The sequence below is a fragment of the Danio rerio genome, chromosome 23 (assembly GCF_052040795.2).
Source record: "Danio rerio strain M-AB ecotype USA chromosome 23, GRCz13ab, whole genome shotgun sequence".
Classification (NCBI taxonomy): Eukaryota; Metazoa; Chordata; class Actinopteri; order Cypriniformes; family Danionidae; genus Danio; species Danio rerio.
The window spans coordinates 40,302,501-40,325,627 of record NC_141043.1 but is presented as its reverse complement, the minus strand read 5'-3'; the positions used below and the strand labels follow the sequence as shown (position 1 = coordinate 40,325,627).

Genomic DNA, 23,127 nt, shown 5'->3' with positions numbered 1-23,127 from the left:
TTTTATTATGACGCTGCTGAACCGTGTTCGAATCTCACCTGAAAAACAATGTTGTTGTTTTTTTCATTTTTATTGTTAAGACATATAAGACTGTTAGCGCTTTTGAACATTTAAAAAAATTCTAAAGCAGCTGTTTTCTTGAAAAAGACCTGATAGTGTCATTAGAATCTGAATTGGAAATGACCTTATTTTAACATAGTCAGTCGTGAACTGAGGTGGGCCGGTCTTGCTTGAAACTCCAGGGCTGAAAATTAGTCCCACTCCGGCCATGGTATAGCATGAGGTCTAAGTAGCGCAATATTATGATCGTGATGTAAAAACGACAATAACAGACCCATTAGAAATAGGGAAAAAATATGTTAAGTGCTTCAAGATACATCATATAACTCAAAATATCTGGACACAGCCCCAATGAGGGCCTCCCCCAGCATGATATAATAGTTAATAAAACAGTTGTCGTGCCTAATTTCTACTATGAATAAAAGCTCGCCATAGTTGCCTCGCCTCTAAACTTCTGATTGGTCCACTGCTTTTGAATCTGAATTAAGCCGTGTTGCATGTGAAAATTGAAGATCATTCAGCTTGACACGGCGTCTTAACAACTCGGTGCCCACATGCAGGCGCTTCAGGAAAAACGTATTGTGTGTAAATGGCCACATCGGGGTGCATGTTTGCTATGTAAGAATGTATTTTGTAAATGTTTTTCATCTCTTATTATTTGCTATAAGTCCAAAAACACCTCTATAAAACCTTTTTGCGAATTAAGGATTTTATTTTTGAAATTTGACATTTCTTTTGCTTGTTTCTGAAGAAATAATGCTAAATGCACATTAACACGGTGACAAAAACCCAGCTATTTTCTGTTCAGCTACTGGTGGAGCTAAAGGAAAATTAGCAACGTGTTTAGGCTCACTATTGATAAGTACCCTTATATACATTTCTGGAGATCGCGAAATGCATCCCAGGAGCTACATTTTTTGCAGTTTTTGTTTTTGCAAATCCATCAGAGGCCGATGTGTATGCTTTTTCAGATCTCAAATTTCTCTTGCGAGTGCCATTTGCAGCTGCTGTTCTTCACGTAAATCCACCAGAGGCCGCTGTGTGTGCTTTTTCAGATCTTAAATTTCTCTCACGAGTGCCATTCGTGCCTGCTGTTCTTGCGTAAATTCACTGAAGGCCGCTGTCGACTTACTGACTGACTGACTGACCTACCAACCGATAACCCCACCACCCCTTTCCTAAACCCAACCAATAGTGTTTTCAAAAACACAGATTGACCCAATCACCCCTTTTCCTAAACCCAACCGTCAGTGTTTTCAAAATTAATCAAGACAAAGAAAAACCCTCACGGCCACCTGATTTTTACCACAAATTTAGATTTTACCACCTTCTCACATTGTTATTTACTTGTTTATAATATATTTAGCCTTTTGTTTTTGTTTTACCTGCTTTCTGGAACCATTCTTCAGCATACTTCAGCATACAACTACCAATAACACTGCTCCTGCAGTACGCTAACACTTGACTGGGTTCTGTGTTTTATATATTTATATTTGTATACGGTCTTACTCTGTAAACAATGTATGTTCTTAACTGTTTGTTCTTAATTGTTTTGTTTTATTTATTTTTACTGTCTGTTTAGACAATGTTGTAGCACCTTTTATGCCCAAGACAAATTTCCTCTCGGGGACAAATAAAGTTAAACCTAAACATACTTGAACCCCATCATCGGGGTCAACTCCATTCTGCATCTCAAGTCCGCCGACATACATGGTGAGCTACTGGGCAAACAGGTAACAGATGAAAAGCCGTCCAAACTGAGGTAAGCAGTCGGCTGGTAGCACGAAAAGAAACCGAAGCTGTCTGCGGCATCATACCACCATGTATCATTCGTTTTAAAAATAAGATGCAACCATACAATAGCCCAGGCTACTTAATTTGCGCTCTCTAGAAATGTATACAGGGTACGTTTTCACAATGAGCTTGTGTTGCAAAAGTCTGACTTGTTTCTCTGAGAGGTTAAACTGTTTCCCTATTCCTTTCCGATGGGAAGAATTTTAGTCTCACGGAAGAGAAAACTAGATTCAGACTGCAGAGACCCAAACATTTCCCAGGCAGGAGTATGTACTGCAAAAATGCAAACATGCTGAGAATGAATAATGGATCAGAGACAGAGCAAATTGGACAGAGATAGAGAGAAAGGAGTGAGTGAACATGCATAATATTCTGTTGGCAGGAGAGTGGCTGAATCACTCCAGTGGCTGTGGGTTTGTAGCACCTGCAGTCAGAATTGATACTACAGCATGTGTGTGTGTTCAGTGAGCGTTGGCTTCTTCCATCTGGAGAAAGAGGGAACGAGCGAGCTTTGGGGAAGTGCTGGGATCAAAAGTAGGTCATCTTCCCTGAGACTCACATCTCTCCAGCAAATCCACCAATCCACACTGCTGCAGCACATGTGGCTGAGTCGAGAAGAGAACAGCCCAAATCTGAGCTGACAGCACACACAACTGCTCGCTCTTCTGCTCTATTGTTCTGCTTTCTAGACCACAGATGTTGGGGATTCATTTGTTACTTCTGTGTCACAGTGGCAGATTTTTTATCTGTGTTAAAACTAAAAGATTTCAACTTTTTGTTATATGTACACTATAAAAATGGTCATGATTTCAGTGGTAAAAAGGTAAAAATGCTACAGTAAAAATCTGTAACCTGGTTAACAGTAAGTTTCCTTACAGTCAAAATTATTCGCCCTCCTTTTTTCCTTTTTCAAATATTTCACAATGTTCAAAGAGCCCCTATTATACATTAAACAGGGTCATATTTTGGTTGTAAGGGTCTCCAACAACAGTCTAATATGCATGCAAGGTCAAAAAACACTTTTATGGTCTAATAATATGCATTTATTTTTACCTAATTATCCCAGCGACTCCCATATGAATCGTTCAGAGATTCATTTGTTCCTCAACCCCTCCTTAGCACGAAGCTAATCTGATTGGACCAATGTTGATTGGACCAATGACAGCCTGTTGCGATTGGTCGACACTGACAGCATTCAGTGCGAGAGCATATCAACAATATAGTAGTCAGAGTGCATAGTTTATGTGTGAGCATACCTGCCAACACATATTTTTCATATACTTTTTTCCGGGAGTCTCCCATATTTCAGACCCATCTCCAGCCACCCACCCATTTTGTTATATATCCCAAAAAACTCCCAAAAATTCAATCCCCCTGGGCCTCAGCACTTTAGTATGGTCGGGAAGAAATCACTTTCCCGAACACTCGCGTTCAATCTGCCCAGTTGGTGGAATGAACTCCCTAACTGCATCAGAATGGCAGAGTCACTCGCTGTTTTCAAGAAACGACTAAAAACTCAACTTTTTAGTCTCTACTTCACTTCCTAATCTGCAATTGTCTCTCTAGACATACCACTAACTGTACTCAAAAAATTACTAATACTGAAACTTGCCTATAGCACTTATTCATTGTTGCTCTTATAGTTGTGTAAATTGCTTCCTTGTCCTCATTTGTAAGTCGATTTGGATGAAAGCGTCTGCTAAATGACTAAATGTAAATGTAAATGTCTATGAAACCCAATTGTGGTCGCCAACATTGGTATAGGATCCGATAGTAGCGGCCGCCCGTAACACGCTTCATAGTAGTTACTAACACCGTAGTACACAGTACCTGGTTCTCAACAGTGTTATTAGGGCCGGCGTGTCCATAGAGGCGACCTAGGCGGTGAGGGCGGTGTCCGCAAACCCGCTGGTCCTCACTTTCATCAGCGAAACCCACCCCCTCCCTCCCGGTCCTCACTTTCATCCGTGAACCGGTCACAGTATTTCACTATCGAGTTGAGGAGGGCGTGATCGGCGTTCGCCTAGAGCACCAGTTCAGCTTGCTCAGGCCCTGAGTGTTATCCAGACACCTCACCCCAAATCTACCCCCACTCCCCCCCTTTTTTTTCAGGGACAGATATTGACAGGTATATGTGTGCAGTTACACACCAGCATATTGCTCTATTCTTAACCATGATACACATTCAGTATTAATCCACACAGTGGCAAAAGCTGAACTATTTTGAACCTTAACCAATGCACGTGTGTAGGAACAGCTGACGGTGACCAAAGCAATGACAAATGGCAGTGGAACGCAAGCTCACAAATGCATTTAAATCCGTAAACAAAGCGGCACGCAACACATTTTCAACGTGCCATTAGACGCGATATGAGAATGTAAAGAGTTAACCTGATACAGAGCAAGCGGTTACAAGTAACAAAACACAATTAAATACATAATTTGCAAGCTAGAGAAAACAAGGAGGCAGACATTTTATTCAAACTTACTTACACTTGTGAAATAGAGGAAGAAACTGATCCATGATCTACTGATCCATCTACTGACAAAGTCCCTTACATCAATAGTCTTTTTTGATCCTTCCTTTAACAAAAGGCCGACAAATGCCCCAGTGTGTAGATTTCAGAAGCACTCGAACTGCACAAGACTGGGCTATAATGCTGAGGTATTTTTGCAAAAATAAACCTCAACCACTGACTCTTCACAGTTTTATCTTTAGGTAGAAAAAATATAAAAAAATAAATACCTCTAACTTTCCTTCACACTTCCAGTAATATCCAGCTGGGCACAGCGTGACTTGATTCAACCGGCATCTGCTACAGTGTGTGTCTAGCCTCTTTTTCTTTGCGAGTGGGTGTGGCTGCAGGTTTAAATTTTCCTGGGTTTGCGCGAGCAACAACTGGGCGGGGCTTAAGTTTCGTATCCAAGTCATGCTGAAACGGCTAAAGACCCATTATCAAGACGATTCATTTAAAGCACTATGAGTCGACTCTAATAAATGAATCAATAATTTTAAACACTTTCCACTTTTAGATTTAAGCCTTAGCTGGATATTTCACTTCACTTAGAGCTGTGTTACACTACATGGAAGGTCATTCTCAAATACTCATAATACGGGCTCTTTAACAGGAGTTTTTTCAGAATTTCCTATAATATTTTTTCGTCTGGAGAAAGTCTTATTTGTTTTATTTGGGCTAGAATGATAGAATAAAAATTATTTTTTTTAACCATTTTGAGGTCAATATTATTAGCCCCCTTAAGCATTTTTTTTATTTGTCTTCAGAACAAACCATCATTATATACGGAACCCTGGAAGGGACGTAGTGGAGGAGAAAAAAATTGGCTGGGTGAAAAAAAAAAAAAATGGGTAAAAGAAAAAAATGGGTGGGAGGAAAATATATATTTCTAAGTTTTTGCGTTCTCTCGCAAAGTTTTGCGTTCCCTCGCAAAGATGTTTTGCGTTCCCTCGCAAAGATGTTTTGCGTTATCTCGCAAAGATGTTTTGCGTTCCCTCGCAAAGATGTTTTGCGTTCCCTCGCAAAGATGTTTTGCGTTCCCTCGCAAAGATGTTTTGCGTTATCTCGCAAAGATGTTTTGCGTTCCCTCGCAAAACTGTTTCTCCACAAACAATTCCTGTTCACTTCACTAATGTTAACCCTCCTGTTTTTGCCGAAATTATCCTGTATTTTACAATTCTATCCCACTTTCTTTACATTACTGTGCGTCGATCGTCGCCTTTCGCTACCTCTGAACCAGTGAATGCATGTATAAGCGCTGACTGACAGACGCTCTCCATACAATAAACTGGTCCCAGATCAGCGTCTGTTCGCGCCTTTTAAAGGGACACTTCTGTTATCAAACAAGTGAGTTTACTGTACGAAGCGCGTCTGTCAGTCAGTGCTTATACATGCATTCGCTGGTTCAGAGGTTGCAAAGTGAAAGGCGACGATCGACGCACAGATTTATTGTAAAGTAAGTGGGGTAGAATGGTAAAATATGGGAGAGTTTCGGCAAAAACGGGAGGGTTTACACGAGTGAAGTGAACAATAAGTGTTTGTGGAGAAACAGTTTTGCGAGATAACGCAAAACTTTGCGAGGGAACGCAAAACATCTTTGCGAGGGAACGCAAAACTTTGCGAGAGAACGCAAAAACTTATATTTTCCTCCCACCCATTTTTTTCTTTCACCCATTTTTTTTTTTCACCCAGCCAATTTTTTTCTCCTCCACTACGTCCCTTCCGAATTTCCGTAATTATACAATGACTTGCCTAATTACACTAACTATCGTGATGGTGTTCAGTATTGTGTGGATGAAACTAAGTGCTTTCTATATATTAGTGTCACCATCTTGCCCTTTGTCTCAATTCATTTCATGTTTATTTCTATGGCACTTTACAATGTAGATTGTGTCAAAGGCACTTAACATTAACATTAACAGTTCTGGTGAACTGAAACAGTGTCAGTCCAGTTTTCAGAGTTGAAGTTCAATTTAGTTCAGGTCAGCGTGGTTTAATTTTCACTGCTGAAAGTCCAAACACTGAAGAGCAAGTCCATCGATGTACAGCTCCACAAGTCCCAAACCAAGCAAGCCATTGGCGAGAAACAAACCTCACCAATTAACGAAAGTGAAGAGAAAAAAAATCTCGAGGGAAACCAGACTTAGTTGGGCAGAACCATTTTTTGATCCAGCTGGAGAAGCTAGAGGCTGGAGAACACTTTTTCTCCATTCCCCTAGAGCACAGGTGTCAAACTCAGTTCCAAAAGAGCCGCAGCTCTGCACAGTTTAGTTCCAACCCTAATTAAGCACACCTGATCAAACTAATTGAGCCCTTCAGGCTTGTTTGAAACCTACAGGTAAGTGTGTTGGAGCAGGGTTGGAACTAAACTGTGCAGGGCTTCGGCCCTGCAGAAAATGAGTTTGACACCCCTGCCCTAGAGGTCCCCATGTTTCCTCCTCTGCCTTAGTTCTTCCTCATTTGTTCTTGTTTACTTAATTCTGATCACCTGTGACTTGTTCCAGCCAGGGTATTCAAGTTGTCCCTTTTCCCTGTTCCTCACTCGTTTTTTGAGTCTGTAAGTTGTCTGTAGTACACTGTGAACTTGCCTTGCGGTTCCTCTACCTCCTGATCTACATCTAGTAAGACTCTTTTGTTTTCCCTGTTGCTTGCTGCCTTATTGTTTGTTTGTTTTCTCCATCATGGAGTTTTCTAACAAAGGAATGATGTGTAAATGTTAATACTTTAAAAAATTTGTTTGTAAAACTAAAAATTAAGAAATACGGTAGTTTACTGTAAAAAAGTGATTTCTTTTTTAATGGTTTCACACATATTTTTAGCTGCCAGTTTTTTTTTTCAACAAAGTTTTTTTTTTAATTTTCTCATTGATTCACCGACTCGTTGAGTATTCTTTTAAAACTGTCTTAGAAATCTTTTTTTTGTCAATTCTTTATTGCACTATATATGTTGTATTACTATATTATATTATGTTATATTATATTATACAATTTGAAGTTCCCTTTTGCACTTTATAGTGTTTTTTTTCTTTCAGTCGTTAATGAAAATAGACCACATCATGCAGTCAAGAACATTGAACAAAAACAAAATCATTTAAAAAAACATAGGCCAAAATCAAATAATTCACTCAAAACTGAACACAAGATGTTTTGAAAAAGCTGTCAACCGGTAACCACTGACTTCCATAGTATTCGTTCTTCCTACTAAAATAAATATCTCACATTCTTCAAACTGTTTTATTTTGTATTAAGCAAATAAATTAAAAAAAGAAAAAGTTTGGAACCTCTTGAGACAGAATAAATAGTAAATTTTTATTTTTGGGTGAACTATCCAAGTAAATATCCGTTATTTACCATTTTTATGAATTCTTTATGTTTTTATGATACATGCAGGCAGGGGTAAAAATCAACCATTTCCGAATGATTGGCATGCAGCAAAGAGCACATTAGTAAATGCATAAATCTGCTATAGGGTAAATTTGATTGCATAGCCAAATCACATAAGCAGCCCTCCATAGATCCTCTCAACACACAACAATAAAGAAGATTAGATCATTTACTAATTCTGATTAAATGTATAGTCCTGTTCTGACAAAAAAAAAAAAAACATTTACTCTTTGTTTCCCCGTTAAGCCCATTATGTTGTCTTTTAATACATTTTTTACCTTTGTTTTATCCATAATGTTTTCTTTTTTATTATTAATTTCTGGACATTTTACCTTCATTTTACCCATTATTTTATATTTTTAATACATTTCTGGGCCTTTTACCTTTATTTTACCCTTTTTTTTTCTTATTAATTATTGGACATTTTACCTTCATTTTACCCATTATGTTTTCTTTTTATTACATTTCTGGGCCCTTTACCTTTATTTTACCAATTATGTTTTCTTTTTTTAGTTCAAATCTAGACCTTATACATTTATTTTACCCATTATTTTGTCATTTTAATACATTTCTGGATTCTTTTACATTTATTTTACTCATGATGTTTTCTTTTTAATACATTCCTGGACAATTTACCTTTATTTTACCCAATATGTTATCTTTTAATACATTTCTGGACCCTTTACCTTTATTTTACCCATATGTTTTCTTTTTAATACATTTCTGAACCTTTTACCTTCATTTTACACCTTATGTTTTATTTTTAATACATTCCTGGACCCTTTACCTTTATTTTACCCATTATGTTGTCATTTTAATACATTTTTGGACCCTTTACCTTTATTTTACCCATTATGTTTTCTTTTTAATACATTTCTCTACAATTTACCTTTATTTTACCCATTATGTTTTTTTTTAATATAAATTTCTGAACCTTTTACCTTTATTTTACTCATTATGTTTTCTTTTCAATAAGTTTCTGAACCTTTCACCTTTATTTTAGTCGTTATGTTTTCTTTTTATTACATTTCTGGACAATGTACCTTTATTTTACCTATTATGTTTCCTTTTTTAATACATTTCTGAACCTTTTACCTTTATTTTACTCATTATGTTTTCTTTTCAATAAGTTTCTGAACCTTTCACCTTTATTTTAGTCGTTATGTTTTCTTTTTATTACATTTCTGGACAATGCACCTTTATTTTACCTATTATGTTTCCTTTTTTAATACATTTCTGAACCTTTTACCTTTATTTTACTCATTATGTTTTCTTTTCAATACATTTATGAACCTTTTACCTTTATTTTACCCATTATTTTTCTTTTTAATACATTTCTGGACAATTTTACCTTTATTTTTCCAGTCAATAGAGAAATGGGAATTGAAACAGGATCATGAATCATGTCAAACCGGGTCATGCAAGTTGTGTCAACCAAAGTCTTGTGCCTCCAACTTGGGTTCATCATTTGAGTGTCACACACAGCCTTCAGTCAGATCTTCCTATGACTAAACAGCACGTAGTTTCTCCATTTCATCCTGAGCGAAATGCTGATTTTGGGCCTCGGGACACCAGCAGTCATGGCTTCAGTCTTGGCGAGGACACCAGAGCACATGTGTCTGTGTCTGTTTCTGCCTCCAGCTGCGTCTCACGTGCGAATCCTCCTCTGCTCTGTGTTACGGCTGTTAAAATTAGAGCTTCTTCAAATATGCGGAGACTCGCCATTCTCCTGTCGCTGTTCCCCAAAGCCTTCTCTCCGACTTTTGCAGATCAAAGCTTCTTTTTTCTTCTTTTTTATGGTGACTGTTGAGTCAGCAGTCTAAATTAGGAATGAAGAAAGGCAAGAAAGAAGAGAAAAAAAGAGAGAAGCTTACAGGAAATGTTCCATCTTTTCAATTGAAGTTGTTCCATTATTTTTGCTGCAGCATTTTGTATTTGCACATAAGAATTTTACAAAGAACAGAAGTTTAAATCTCATTAATTGGGACAAGAAAGAAAGGGATGGATGGATGGATGGATGGATGGATGGATGGATGGATGGATGGATGGATGGATGGATGGATGGATGGATGGATGGATGGATGGATGGATGGATGGATGGATGGAAAGAGAAAAACAATGACAGGAGGCAAAAATGAAGGATAAAAGAAAAACAGACTGACAGACAAAATACATAAATATAAATGTGGATTGGTCGATGAATGGAAAGAAAGGAAGAATAAACAGATGGACAAAAAGAAAGATAGATAGATAGATAGATAGATAGATAGATAGATAGATAGATAGATAGATAGATAGATAGATAGATAGATAGATAGATAGATAGATGATAAATGATAAATGAATGTATAAAAAGAAAGGAAAGAAAGAAAGAAAGAAAGAAAGAAAGAAAGAAAGAAAGACATGGATGGTTGGACAGATGGATGAATGGAAAGAGAAAAAACAAAATGAAGGATAGAAGAAAAACAGACTGATAGACAACTAGATACATAAATATATGGATGGATTGATGGATGAATGTAAAAAAATAACACATTAATAGATGAACAGAAAGAAAGAAGGACAGATAGATACATGATCCATGGATGAATGTATAGAAAGGAAGAAAGACATAGATGGATGGACAAACTAATGGATGGATGGTAAGAGAAAAACAGACTGGAGACAAAAACGAAGGATAGAAGAAAAACAGACTGATAGACAAGTAGATACATGAATATATGCATGGATTTATGTAATGAAAGAAAGGAAAAATGAATAGATGGAAGGTAAGAAAGAAGAATAGATAGATAGATAGATAGATAGATAGATAGATAGATAGATAGATAGATAGATAGATAGATAGATAGATAGATAGATAGATACATAGATAGATAGATAGATAGATAGATAGATAGATAGATAGATAGACAGACAGACAGACAGACAGACGGACGGACGGACGGACGGACGGATGGAAAGAAAAAGACATGGATGGATAGAAAAAGAAAGAAAGAAAATGGACAGAAGGATTCATAGACAGAAAGATGAATGGATGAACACTTGGATGTATAGACGAAGAAATCGATAGGATGGATGGACTGACAAAAAGAAAGAATAATGTCAGATGGATGGATGATACATGGAAAAAGACTGATGGATGGATGGAGAAAGAAAGAAAATGGACAGAAGGATTTACAGACAGAAAGATGGATGGACAAATATGGATGCATAGACAAATGGATGCATAGATGATAGATGGACTGATAGATGAATGAACAGAAAGAAAGAAAGACTGAAAAAAAAGAAAATGGAATTTGCAGACAGAAAGAAAGATGGATGGATGAGCATATGGATAGATGATGGACAGACAATTAAACAGTCAGAAAGAAAGGGAAATAAGTCAGACAGACAGACAGATAAATAAAAGAAAGAAATGTATATAAAGAAGTTTGATATATGGATGGATAGAAAAAGAAAATAGACAGAAGAATTTACAAACAGAAAGAAATATATATGGAGGACCATATGGATGTATGGATAGACAAATGGATGGATGGATGGATAGATTGACGGAAAGAGAAAAATGGATAGACGGACAGAACGAAAGAAAGATAATTGAACATTGAATGAAGAGATAGACCAATGGATGGATCAAGACAGACAGATAGCTGGCTGTTAGTGTGAATTTTCTTTATCTCTGTATCTTCTTCAACACTTCAGAGTGAATTATTCTCTGTATTCTCTGAAGAGTAAGTTTAAGTTTGCCAAATATAACTTCAAGTAGCCTACACACAATAATAATGCCACTAAATGTTCCTTTCCTCCTCCTCCAGGGTCTAATCTGACATCGTGGAAGAACAGGGAATGACATCATCCTAGTTTATGGGCACGGCTTTCCCTGCGTGAGTCCCGACTGAACAATAGCATTCTATAAAGGCCTGGAGTAAAAAAAAAAACGCATGCCCGTCCCTCCCCCAGGCTGTCCCATTTCCTGTGAATTAATAATGCCCTCTATTTTTGGCCTCAAATAGGAAACACAGGCTGTTGAAAATGCACTAATTTGGTTCTTGCCATAAAAATGCCATTAAAACAATTGACATGTTCATATATCTAAGTACTACACATAAATGACCATGTGGAGAACAATCGAGATAATTAGAGAGCAAATGTCAATGAACGTGAAAGAGCTCAATGTGCATTTAGTTTCGCATTTATTTTCTGGGTTAGAACAATATTTGATACTTATATAAACCAGATTTTACTATTTTAAATCTTTATAATTTGTATTTTTGAAGGTTTCTTACAATGTTTACACCCATTCAAAGTAAAAACAATTTGCATAATATACATTACAGCATCAGCTCTTCTGTCACAGATTCTAAAATTTAAGAACATTCAAAAATTGATGTTTGCTGTTTGTTCAAACTACACTGTAAAACCCAAAAAGTTAAGGCAACTCAAACCATTTGAGGAAATCGATTGCAACAAACCATTTAAGTTCAAAAACTAATCATGAGTGCTGTGAACTTAATCCATTTGAGTAAACTAAGCAATTTGAGCAAGGTAAAACTCAATAAATGAAGAGAACTCAAACAAACTGAGTACTGAAAAACCCAAGAAGTTAAAACAACTCAAACCGTTTGAGGAAACCGATTGCTACAAACCATTTGAGACAAAAAAAACTTATCTATATGACATTTACATTTTACATTTAGTCATTTAGCAGACGCTTTTATCCAAAGTGACTTACAAATGAGGACAAGGAAGCAATTTACACAACTAAGAGCAACAATGAATAAGTGCTATAGGCAAGTTTCAGGTCTGTAAAGTCTAAGAAGGGAAGTATTAGTAGCATTAGTATTTTTTTATTTTAATTTTTTTTTTGTTACAGTTAGTGTGATATTCAGAGAGGCAATTGCAGATTAGGAAGTGAAGTGGAGACTAAATAGTTGAGTTTTTAGTCGTTTCTTGAAAGTAGCGAGTGACTCTGCTGTTCTGATGCAGTTAGGGAGTTCATTCCACCAACTGGGCAGATTGAGCGTGAGCGAAAGTGATTTCTTCCCTCTTTGGGATGGAACCACGAGGCGACGTTGATTCACAGAACGCAAGTTTCTGGAGGGCACATAGATCTGCAGAAGTGAGAGCAGATAAGAAGGAGCAAGGCCAGAAGTCACTTTGTAGGCAAACATCAGAGCTTTGAATTTGATGCGAGCAGCAACTGGCAGCCAGTGCAAACGGACTAGCAGCGGAGTGACATGTGCTCGTTTAGGTTCATTGAAGACCACTCGTGCTGCTGCGTTCTGGAGCAGTTGAAGAGGCTTGATAGAGTTAGCTGGAAGCCCAGCTAGTAGAGAGTTGCAGTAATCCAGTTTGGAGAGAACAAGAGCTTGAACAAGGAGTTGAGCTGCATGTTCAGATAAGAAGGGTCGGATCTTTCTGATGTTATAGAGTGCGAATCTGCACGATCGAGCAGTTCTAGAAATGTGGTCAGAGAAGTTTAGTTGGTCATCAATTGTTACTCCAAGGCTTTTCACCATTTTGGATGCAGTAATGGTTGCCCCATCCATCTGGATTGAAAAGTTATGGTGTAGAGTCGAGTTGGCAGAAACTACAAGCATTTCCGTTTTTGCGAGGGTTAGTTGAAGATGATGAGCTTTCATCCAGTGTGAAATATCCAACAGGCAGGCTGAGATGCGAGCTGGAACCGAGGGATCATCAGGATGAAAAGAGAGGTATAGCTGGGTATCATCAGCATAGCAGTGGTAGGAGAATCCATGTCTCTGGATGACTGGTCCTAGAGATGATGTGTAGATGGAGAAGAGAAGTGGCCCAAGAACAGAGCCTTGAGGTACCCCAGTACCTCAAGTATATGAGTACTGCAAACTTTTACTGTGAACACTATTTAAGTTGAAGTAATGAGGTATGTAATTAACTTTACATTACCTTCAACGCTGAATTTAAAACTCTTATCAAATGAGTTGAATTACTTTCAGTAAATTTTGAGTTAACTACACTCATTTCATTTAATAAAGTTGACTGTTGTCTTTTTTATGGGGGAGGGACAACTTATTTGTTTTATGTTCAATCCCCTTGAATTTGTACAAATTATTAACAAATGTAACAGTTTTTAATTTAATTCCTTTATGTTGACCCAACTCAAATTGATGATGTGGAACACGGCTTTTATTTTTTACATCGAATTTGTTTACTCTAAACACCGCCGTTCTTAAAGTTTACTGTGCTCAGGGGTGCGTTTCCGAAACAACAACATAACTTGTGGCTGAACTATCTTAGTACGATGCATCATTTGAGAAAACAACGATGTAGTGACGAGTGGTTCCCGAAACTTTAGTTGCTCTGTCGCAGATCTGTCGTTTGAATCACGTTGTTATAATGTAAAACACCCATAATGACACTCTAAATAGGATGGAGTAACAACTTTAATAGAAGAAAAAACATAATTTTTTTGTGCAAACTGTTTTACATGCGCAAGCATTTTAAAAAAATCTAACATTAGTTTTGGAAAAAACATGCACTCGTTTTCCGTATTAATTGAAACGTAAATGGCACATATAGGGGTATTGTATGTTTCCTTTACAAATTTTATTGAGAATATTCCATTGTCTATTCTAAAATATAAAACCACTTAGCTAATATGTGTATCCTAATATCATATATAAATCATCATGTTAATAGTTTTAACGCAAATTTCTAATCAGCCAATCACATGGCAGCAGCTCAGTGCATGTAGACATGGTCAAGATGATCTGCTGCAGTTCAAACTAAGCATCAGAATGGGGAAGAAAGGGGATTTAAGTGACTTTGAACATGGCATGGTTGTTGGTGCTAGACGGGCTGGTCTGAGTATTTCAGAAACTGCTGATCTACTGGGATTTTCATCTTCACATTTTCATCTCTAGGGTTTACAGAGAATGGTCAGAATATATCAAATATCCAGTGAGGGGCAGTTCTGTGGGCGCAAATGCTTTGTTGATGCCAGAGGTCAGAGGAGAATGGCCAGACTGGTTTCAGCTGATAGAAAGGCAACAGTAACTCAAATAACCAACCAAGGTCTGCAGAAGAGCATCTCTGAATGCACAACGCGTCTAACCTTGAGGCAGATGGGCTACAGCAGCACAAGACTGTTGTAGTCCACAACAACTGATGGCTACTTCCAGCAGGATAACACGCCATGTCATAAAGCGCAAATCATCTCAGACTGATTTCCTGAACATGACAATGAGTTCACTGTGCTCAAAAGGCCTCCACATTTACCAGATCTCAATCCAATAGAGCACCTTATAGGGATGGGGTGGAACACGAGATTTGCATCATGGATTTGCAGCCGACAAATCAGCAGCAACTGTGTGATGCCATCATGTCACTTTGGATCAAAATATTGGCCCAATACATATATTTCTTAATGAATAGCCTAGGCTACTACAAATTAAAACCATTAACCTAAATATTTTGTTTCACAACCTTTGGAGACATAATATAAATTCCACCTTCCATTGGTCAAATGGCTTTCGTCATGAGCCACGACTGCGTTCAAAGTGGCATAAATGACTTCAAAGTGCACTACGTAGGGCGCGAAAATGTCAATAAGACGATCACTCAAACTGAACTGTAAAAAATTCTTTGAAAGCAAATTACATCTAAGAGTGATGACCTTAATGTTTTTAATTTTTTGCTATTTAGGGTTTAATTGTTAGAACGTTCCAAATGAATAGGGCATAGGGGGATAACTGGGAATAGAACACAGCCAGGAACTACAGTATGCTTCTAACAACAGGTCTAAATTGGATTCTGGATTTTTTAGTAGGACGGCTGCAGTGTGTCAGAGTCAGTGGTGCTCTTTCTGACTGAATTTCTTTCCAGTTGAATGTAAATAAAACAAAAGACATGGTGATAGATTACAGAAAGCCTCCTCTTACCCCCAGCAAAACAAATATTAAAGGCTTGGACATTGAAACTGTTGACACACATAAATATCTAGGAGTCGTTATTGACAATATGTTGACATTTCAACCTAACACCCAGGCTGTCTATAAAAAAAGTTCAACAAAGACGAAGAAACACTGTTTTATAAACAATTTATTGAATCTGTTTTATCTTTTTGCATTGTAGCTTTGTACGGTAATCTGTGTCTCAAATAAGAACAGGTTGAGCGCCTGGTGAAGGTGGCAGGCAAGATAATCGATTTAAAGCAAATTGGTCCAATGGTAATTTACCATAATTATGTTTTAAAGAGAGCTCAGGGTATCTATGCACCCTGGATCACTCGTTGTACTCTGTGTTTCAGCTGCTGCCATCAGGACGTCGTTTTAGAGTTCCTATTCGCAGGACAAATAGAACCAGAAATTATTTTATAATGGCGGCCATTAGGTCATCAAATGAGTCCAGGGGGAGGGAAATGCATCTAAAAAATGATGTATTGTATGGTGTGAGGTAGTATTTTGTTAATGTGTACATGGAACTTCACCTGTGTTACGGCACCTTGCTGCAATTTTTTACAGTCTTAGGCTAAAGGAGTTTTTGCAAATTTGCGATGCAGTGTGCGAATGTTCGATGGAGTGATGGATTTGGGAAACACCAAATCAACAAACTATATTTGTAAGGAAGGAACTTGCGACCTTAGTTGGCTAATGATGATTTTCGGTAATGCACCCCTGATTGGTCAGATGACACAGATTTTGTAATATTTCTCAGAAAATGTCAGATGTTGAAAACCAGGAATTTCATCTCAATTGGAAACTTCTGTAGAACTTCTAAGCACAAACTTGGGAAGAATAATAGTATTGCTGGTTTTACTATCTCAGTCATCATCCTCTTACAAACCTCTCATCATATCAATAACCCAAACCAAACCCTACCAGTCTCAAATACAACTGATTGATGCTCAAAGTAGATGTCGTTCATGAGCAGCCAAATGTGACCTCATTATGCAAATTAGTCTTGAATATCAATATGGGTTGAATTTAAATATGAAACAACACATCTATTTGATCAATCCTGGAGCCTCGAGAATATATAGAACATATAGAACATGCACATAGTACATGAGTACAGTTAGACAACTCATTTCTGTCTGATGAAACTTGATATAGGCAGGTTGTTTTGCAAAAGAAGGCTCCGTAGATGTTTGCGTCATTGTACTTATTACAGCCTGTGCCAGCATGCAAATCCAACTTAGTATCAGGTTTCTCTGTGTGCATGTGAGACCTACTCAGATCTTGATCCATGAGGAGGCTATTAGTGGTGTTGTAGTGGTCAGTATTCTGATGTGTTTAATGACCTATTTATTTTGAAAATGGACCACTACCAAGCACCATTAGCATGGAAGAGCCAGAATAAATTTGTAAAGTACTTCCAATATGTTCATCTGTCATATACAAGTCATGATTTTGCGATCCTGGATTAACATCTATGTTGATCCTGCAACATCAAGTATTTATCCGTATTTCTTCATTCTAAATCTTTAGGAAATATTTTTGGTACATCAAAAAATATGGTTATGATGACCATCCGACAAGCTAATCCAGTTAAAATAGTGCTTAAAATGTCTCTAAAATATAGTATTTCAATCTTAAAATGGCAAATAACTACGGGCCTGTATAAAGCTGCAGACTTGCACATGCAGTCACAGACACATGCACTCAATAGAGCAAGTGACTTCAATGTGAGGGATTGGATTAGGGGCGGGTCTACAGCATTTTCTGATAGTTTGATCTGCTATTGTTGCTAAAGTTGGCAATATGTGTTCAATGCGGGTTATACAAGGTCAGCTTTCAATAATAATTAGATTCCAGATGATATCTTTTGGTCATAAGTTCCTATTTTTGACAGCAGATGCTAATAATATTTCCAGCTGTTGTCCAGGCATTTTAAGTGACCTGTTTTTTTTTTTTTTTTTTTTTTTGTCAGTTCTGGACACGAATTTAAAACGTTTAAAACAAGACAGAAAAGAGAGAAGCTGTCACTTAAGTTAAAACACATGTTGAAAGATTTCTTCCATGCTGCAGTGAGGTTTCCTGAGAGAGCGGAAAGAGGAATTCAGAATCTAAACATTCATAAAAAAAAAAAAAAAAGATGAATTACTGGATGTGTAGTTTCACAAAGCTACGACGTCGGATTTCAGAGTCATCTGGAGCTCTATGACCCTTCATGGTTTCTTGAATTATCAGTTTTAATAGGATTTTTTTTTTTACTCATTTATAGACTTTAAATACAATTCTGACATATTCTTTATAAAAAAAAAAACTAAATAGAAAGACGTACAATATTCGTTATGTAACATTTACAGAATAACCTTTTACTAATGACTACTGCAGCTTTTCAATTTCATGCAAATTGGAGATTGACAAGGGGGAGTGTTGCGGCCAGATATATTTAGGGATCATCTCAAAAGATCGATTTTTTTTTACACGAGCAAATTACACAATGAAGATAATATTTATGCATGTTGCATATTTAATCCAACAGAATGTTTATATGCTATTTATGAATTCATTTAATGCTTGAAATGTGATTTTATTTACTTCGCTTTTTTTCTCACATGCATGTTAACAATCATATATAAATATACTGTTAAAAGCAGAATTATTTGCTCCATTTTTATTTTTTTTAAATCTTTTTTTAAATATTTCCCAAATAATGTTTAACAGAGCAAAGAAATTTTCACAGTATGTCTAATGATATTTTTCTTCTGGAGAAAGTCTTATTTTTTATTTTTTTTCGGCTAGAATAAAAGCAGTTTTTAATTAAAAAAAAAAAAAAAAAAAACATTTTTAGGTCAATATTATTAGCCCCTTTAAGCAATTTATTCAATAATCTACAGAAAAAAAACATCATTATACAATAACTTGCCTAATTACCCTAACCTAACCTAATTAACCTAGTTAAGCCTTTAAATGTCACTTTAAGTTGAAGTGTCTTGAAAAATATCTAGTCAAATATTGTTAACTGTCATCATGGCAAAGATAAAATAAATCAGACATTAGAAATGAGTTATTAAAACTATTATGGTTAGAAATGTGTTGAAAAAAAATCTTCTCTCTGTTGAAATTGGGAAAAAAAACGGGGGCTAATAATTCTGACTTCAACTGTATACAGTACATACTGCGAAAAACATACGATGGATAAGTTGGCGGTTCATTCCGTCGTGGCGACCCCTAATCAATAAAAGGAACTAAGCCAAAAAGAAAATGAATGAATGAATAATACAAGTATAAGGATCCATAGATGTAAATGTTTTTGAGATGATTATGGCTGATACATGTAACATTTATGGTAAGATAAAACCCTCTACTATTATCCAGTGTTATATTTTAAAACCAGCATTTAGTGAATATTATTAAAGCTAAATGTCCTTGAAATCAAATGTTGCATACAATTAACACTGAAATGAACACTTTATTAACTATTTATACCTAATAAAGGTTTGTAACCACTTGAGGGTAAGTAAATTTTAAGTCAACCAACCCTTTTGGTGGGATTAGTTGAATCTGTTATGTACTTCAAATGTCATTTTATTTTTGTGTACACTATATACACGTATACACATTACATTACATTATATTAAATTACATTACACTGTAACAAATCCTGGATGCCTTACTTTTTTAAGCTGAATCAAATTAACCTTATGCGTCAATTGAACTTCAATGTTAAACTGACTTAAAACAGCTGGCGTAACTTATAAAATTAAGTTAGAAAATGATTAAATTAGTTTAATAAGTTACAATGAACTAAAAACATGCTGTCAGGACTAATTGATCATATAATTTTTTACAGTATATTAAAAATACTATTTTAGTATTTTTTGCATAGTTTATATTTGTTATTTTTGGTAAATTTAGGATTGGTTATTTATTTATATATGCTTCATTTGTCGTTTCTTGATCATAAAAGCATCAATATGTGTCAGGCTTTAATAAAAATATGTTTTCTGTGTGGTTTATAAAGCGGAACTGCAGCTCAGTTTAATAAAAAAATAATTAACCATTTATTAGTTTCTTTAGGGTTTGTCCAACACAATCTCACTGCAATTCGTAACTTTTTGATTTAGTGGCTAATTCGTATGAATTTGTACGATCTAATTCAATAGCGCTCCTTTGAAATGAAAGTGGGATCAAGGTGTAGTGGAGGACTTTGGCCATCCAAAGCCAGAGATATGCACACATATCTATGATCGGGAGTGTTCCTGGTGGTCAGTATGCAATTTTTTTTCTAATTATGAAAATTATAATTTTACATCCCTTTTCTACATCATATATAAGTGAATTCACGGGCGTTGACAAGAAGGAGTGTGTGTTTGTGTGCATGGCAATGTTTTACCCACCCTTCTGTTTAAAGGTGCAGTAGGTGATAGTCTTCAGAAAGATTTTTTTGTTGTGCTGGTTGAAAGTCTCTTCACAGTCTAATAGTAATGATTAAAGTAAATGATCTAAATGTGTTTATATGTATTTTTATATTTTGGGTAAGGCATAAAACTAAAAAAAACGTCCTCCAATTAAATAGAGTCGGGCCGACATCTTCAATAATTCCGATGAGCACGCCAATCTGTCTGTCAGCAAATGCAGATTTGAACAAGTGCGCAGCCTTTTGTACACAGCTCCACCGACCGCCGCACGTTCACAAGAGAGCATGCACGTGCGCAATCGGTAAAAACCTGCTGAATCAAAACTTTTTAAAAACCTGAATCAATATTGGAGTTACCTTTGCACGCTGGAGAAAGGATGACACCATGTCTGAAGGATTTCTCTTAGACAGGTAATGTTCTGTTTTAAAACGATTTTAGCTTCACGCAAAGCTGATGTAATGTTAGATGTTGTTGTTACAAATGGGTTATATCTTCACAGAAGTGTTGTTCAGCCACTAAAATCTTCCGATGAAAGATTGATAAGACTATTTTCAGTTTCATAAGGGACCTTTTACAGCATCGATAATGTAGATTTTAATTAGTTTGCACGCCGCCGGACAAGCACTAATCTCTTTTAACACATGAGAGAGGGTTCTTTTGCTGTGCTCGTGTTTAAGGAGGCGTGGATCTAGACGGCAGGGAAGAGGGACTGTGATTCAGAGATTTATGCTAACCTGTTAGCATTGTGAAAGATCACCTACTGCACTTTTAATTTGATCTAATCCGAGTCCTAAAACACACTCACTTTCCTGCTTTTACTTCTCATTCTGATGGAGGGAGCGATTCATTTGTGAATGAATCCCTGTAATGAACGACACGCGTTTCTGGCACTGCAGCATCTTGTTGTTGTCATATTTCATGTACATTGTTAGCATATTTTATTCAACAAAACTAGCGTGTCTAGAATTTAGTGCGAGTTGGTGTTACTTTGTCTTTGTCTGAATGCAGTAAGTTACTTCATCATCGTCAATCACATTACTTGAGGATAAAAGTTTATAACATACAAACATGATAACTAAACCTTACCTATGAAATGTTCTGCCTTTGTGCTTTGTTTTCCTTGTTTGATAGTTACTACACCCGTACACAGCGCTACACATCTGGCACACTGTCTTGACTAGTGGGGTTGAATGACATTTGTGCTGGAGCACTGTACAAATGTGGCCGCGCTATTGACGCATGCTCAGGGTCCGTACGTGATATCTAGTGTATATATCTATGGTTGGCGATTGCGGCCCACAGACACAGACTCGTGGACCGAGTGTGGATGCAGACCTGGTGCAGTGTAATCTGAGCTGCATCCAGTGCTTTTTTTTAACCTCACCCGTCACAGTGAAGTTACTAACTCCATTGAGTGCATTGTGTCTGAGATTGCATCGCTGAGTGATGCAATCTCAGCTTGCATCATAAAGTCTGCATCCAGATACTATTGCTAACACTGTATTTAGTAAACACAGTGCAGCAAACAGTCTGGTGGTACACGAGGACATTGCTATCCTCACAGAATCATAGATGTTGTAGAATCTCTTCAGTTCTCTGTTTGACAACTAGCTGAGCAAATTATCTCTCATGCCAATGTTTACCCTGACATCCACACTACAATGCTCTTCCGTTCCCTTTATATACCTTCCAGTTAATTAATTTCTGGTACAACCACTTCTATCACAGCACAACAGGTAAACATTTTAATAAAACATAGGTGTATAAATTCAGAAACAAAACATCCATCATACAATATATACAGGAAATAATGAAAGAATAAAAATACTAAAACAAATACATTCATTGACAGCTGGGCTTCATGTGGCTAGGCTAGAGGTTCGCGGTTCTGTTCGTTTTTCATCACAGTAGAGAAAGTGTCGACGGTCCCTAACTCCAGCATTAGGAGCGTGTGTTTGAGCTCACTTTATTCACTCTCTGCCTGTGGAGTGAAGAGGACACTATAGTTGGCGGGATATCTCACATTTACACTCTTATTTACACTGACGGCGATGAAATTTCAGTTTTAAGCGTTGGAAATAAATCGTCCAGGATGACGGTGGATTTTGAGGACTGCATCAAAGATTCGCCCCGCTTTCGGTAGGCTTAAATCTTTGGTTCCCACTTCAGCTTTTCGAGTGAATTGGATAATATATTGCTTTTTGTACATTTCCAGTAAAAAGTCTTTGGTTATATACAGGTCTATTGTTTAATATCTTAATTTTCGTGAGTGATCAAGTGCTGCGATATGATTTGGTTAACGTTAATTCTGTCAGTGCCTGAAGTAGGCTAAGAACTGGACGAACCCATCATATAGTGTATATTCATAATTTATGTAATTGAGATGAACAGTTCTACTGTATTATTAATATTTTTGGTTATTATTTACCAGTGCATTTTGAATAAGCTTTTGTGGGGGTCGTGTGTTATTTGTTTCTAGTATTCGTGGTTAAACTCTGTTAGTTTGCCAGTGTGTTCTTGATAAAAACTGTCATCAACTTCAATGTTTATTGCTTAAAATAGATTTGATGATATGACTTTTTAAATTTTTATATAACCTATTAAATCATGTTTGTCCCAGATGTTCTATAATGTCATGAAAATTAATATTGATTTCAGTATTTAATCTGCAGAAATTACAGAAAGCACCACCGAAGTATGGGATTTATATTTAAAAGTAGCGTTGTAGTTCACCCTAAAATGTAAATGTACCCTCGATTACCTAATTTTGAAGTGGTTTTAAACCTTTATGAGATTTATTTTTCCCTCTTGAAGACAAAAAAGGTATTTTAAAGAATGACAGAAACCTGTAACCAACTGACTTCCCTTGTAGGAAAACTCAATGGTTACCGATTTCCAACATTTTTCAAAGTATCTTCTTTTTTTATTTATAAACCCAGACAGGTTTGTAACAAGCTAAAGATGATTAATGATGACAAGACTTGCAGTTTTGGGTGAACTATTGCTTTAATCACATTAATCAGTGTAC

General features: G+C 36.6%; 1 protein-coding gene across 3 annotated transcripts in view; it reads left to right on the top strand.

Annotated features, from left to right (window-relative positions):
- Nucleotides 1–22,071: 22,071 nt before the first annotated feature.
- acap3a (ArfGAP with coiled-coil, ankyrin repeat and PH domains 3a) overlaps nt 22,072–23,127 on the top strand; it is a 167,613-nt gene continuing 166,557 nt past the window's right edge. For all 3 annotated transcript variants that reach the window (XM_087307597.1, XM_087307596.1, XM_087307595.1), the window contains exon 1: nt 22,072–22,238. In XM_087307597.1, coding sequence (XP_087163723.1) covers nt 22,192–22,238 — 47 coding nt within the window. In that variant the 5' untranslated portion in view covers nt 22,072–22,191. The remainder of the gene's footprint in view (nt 22,239–23,127) is intronic.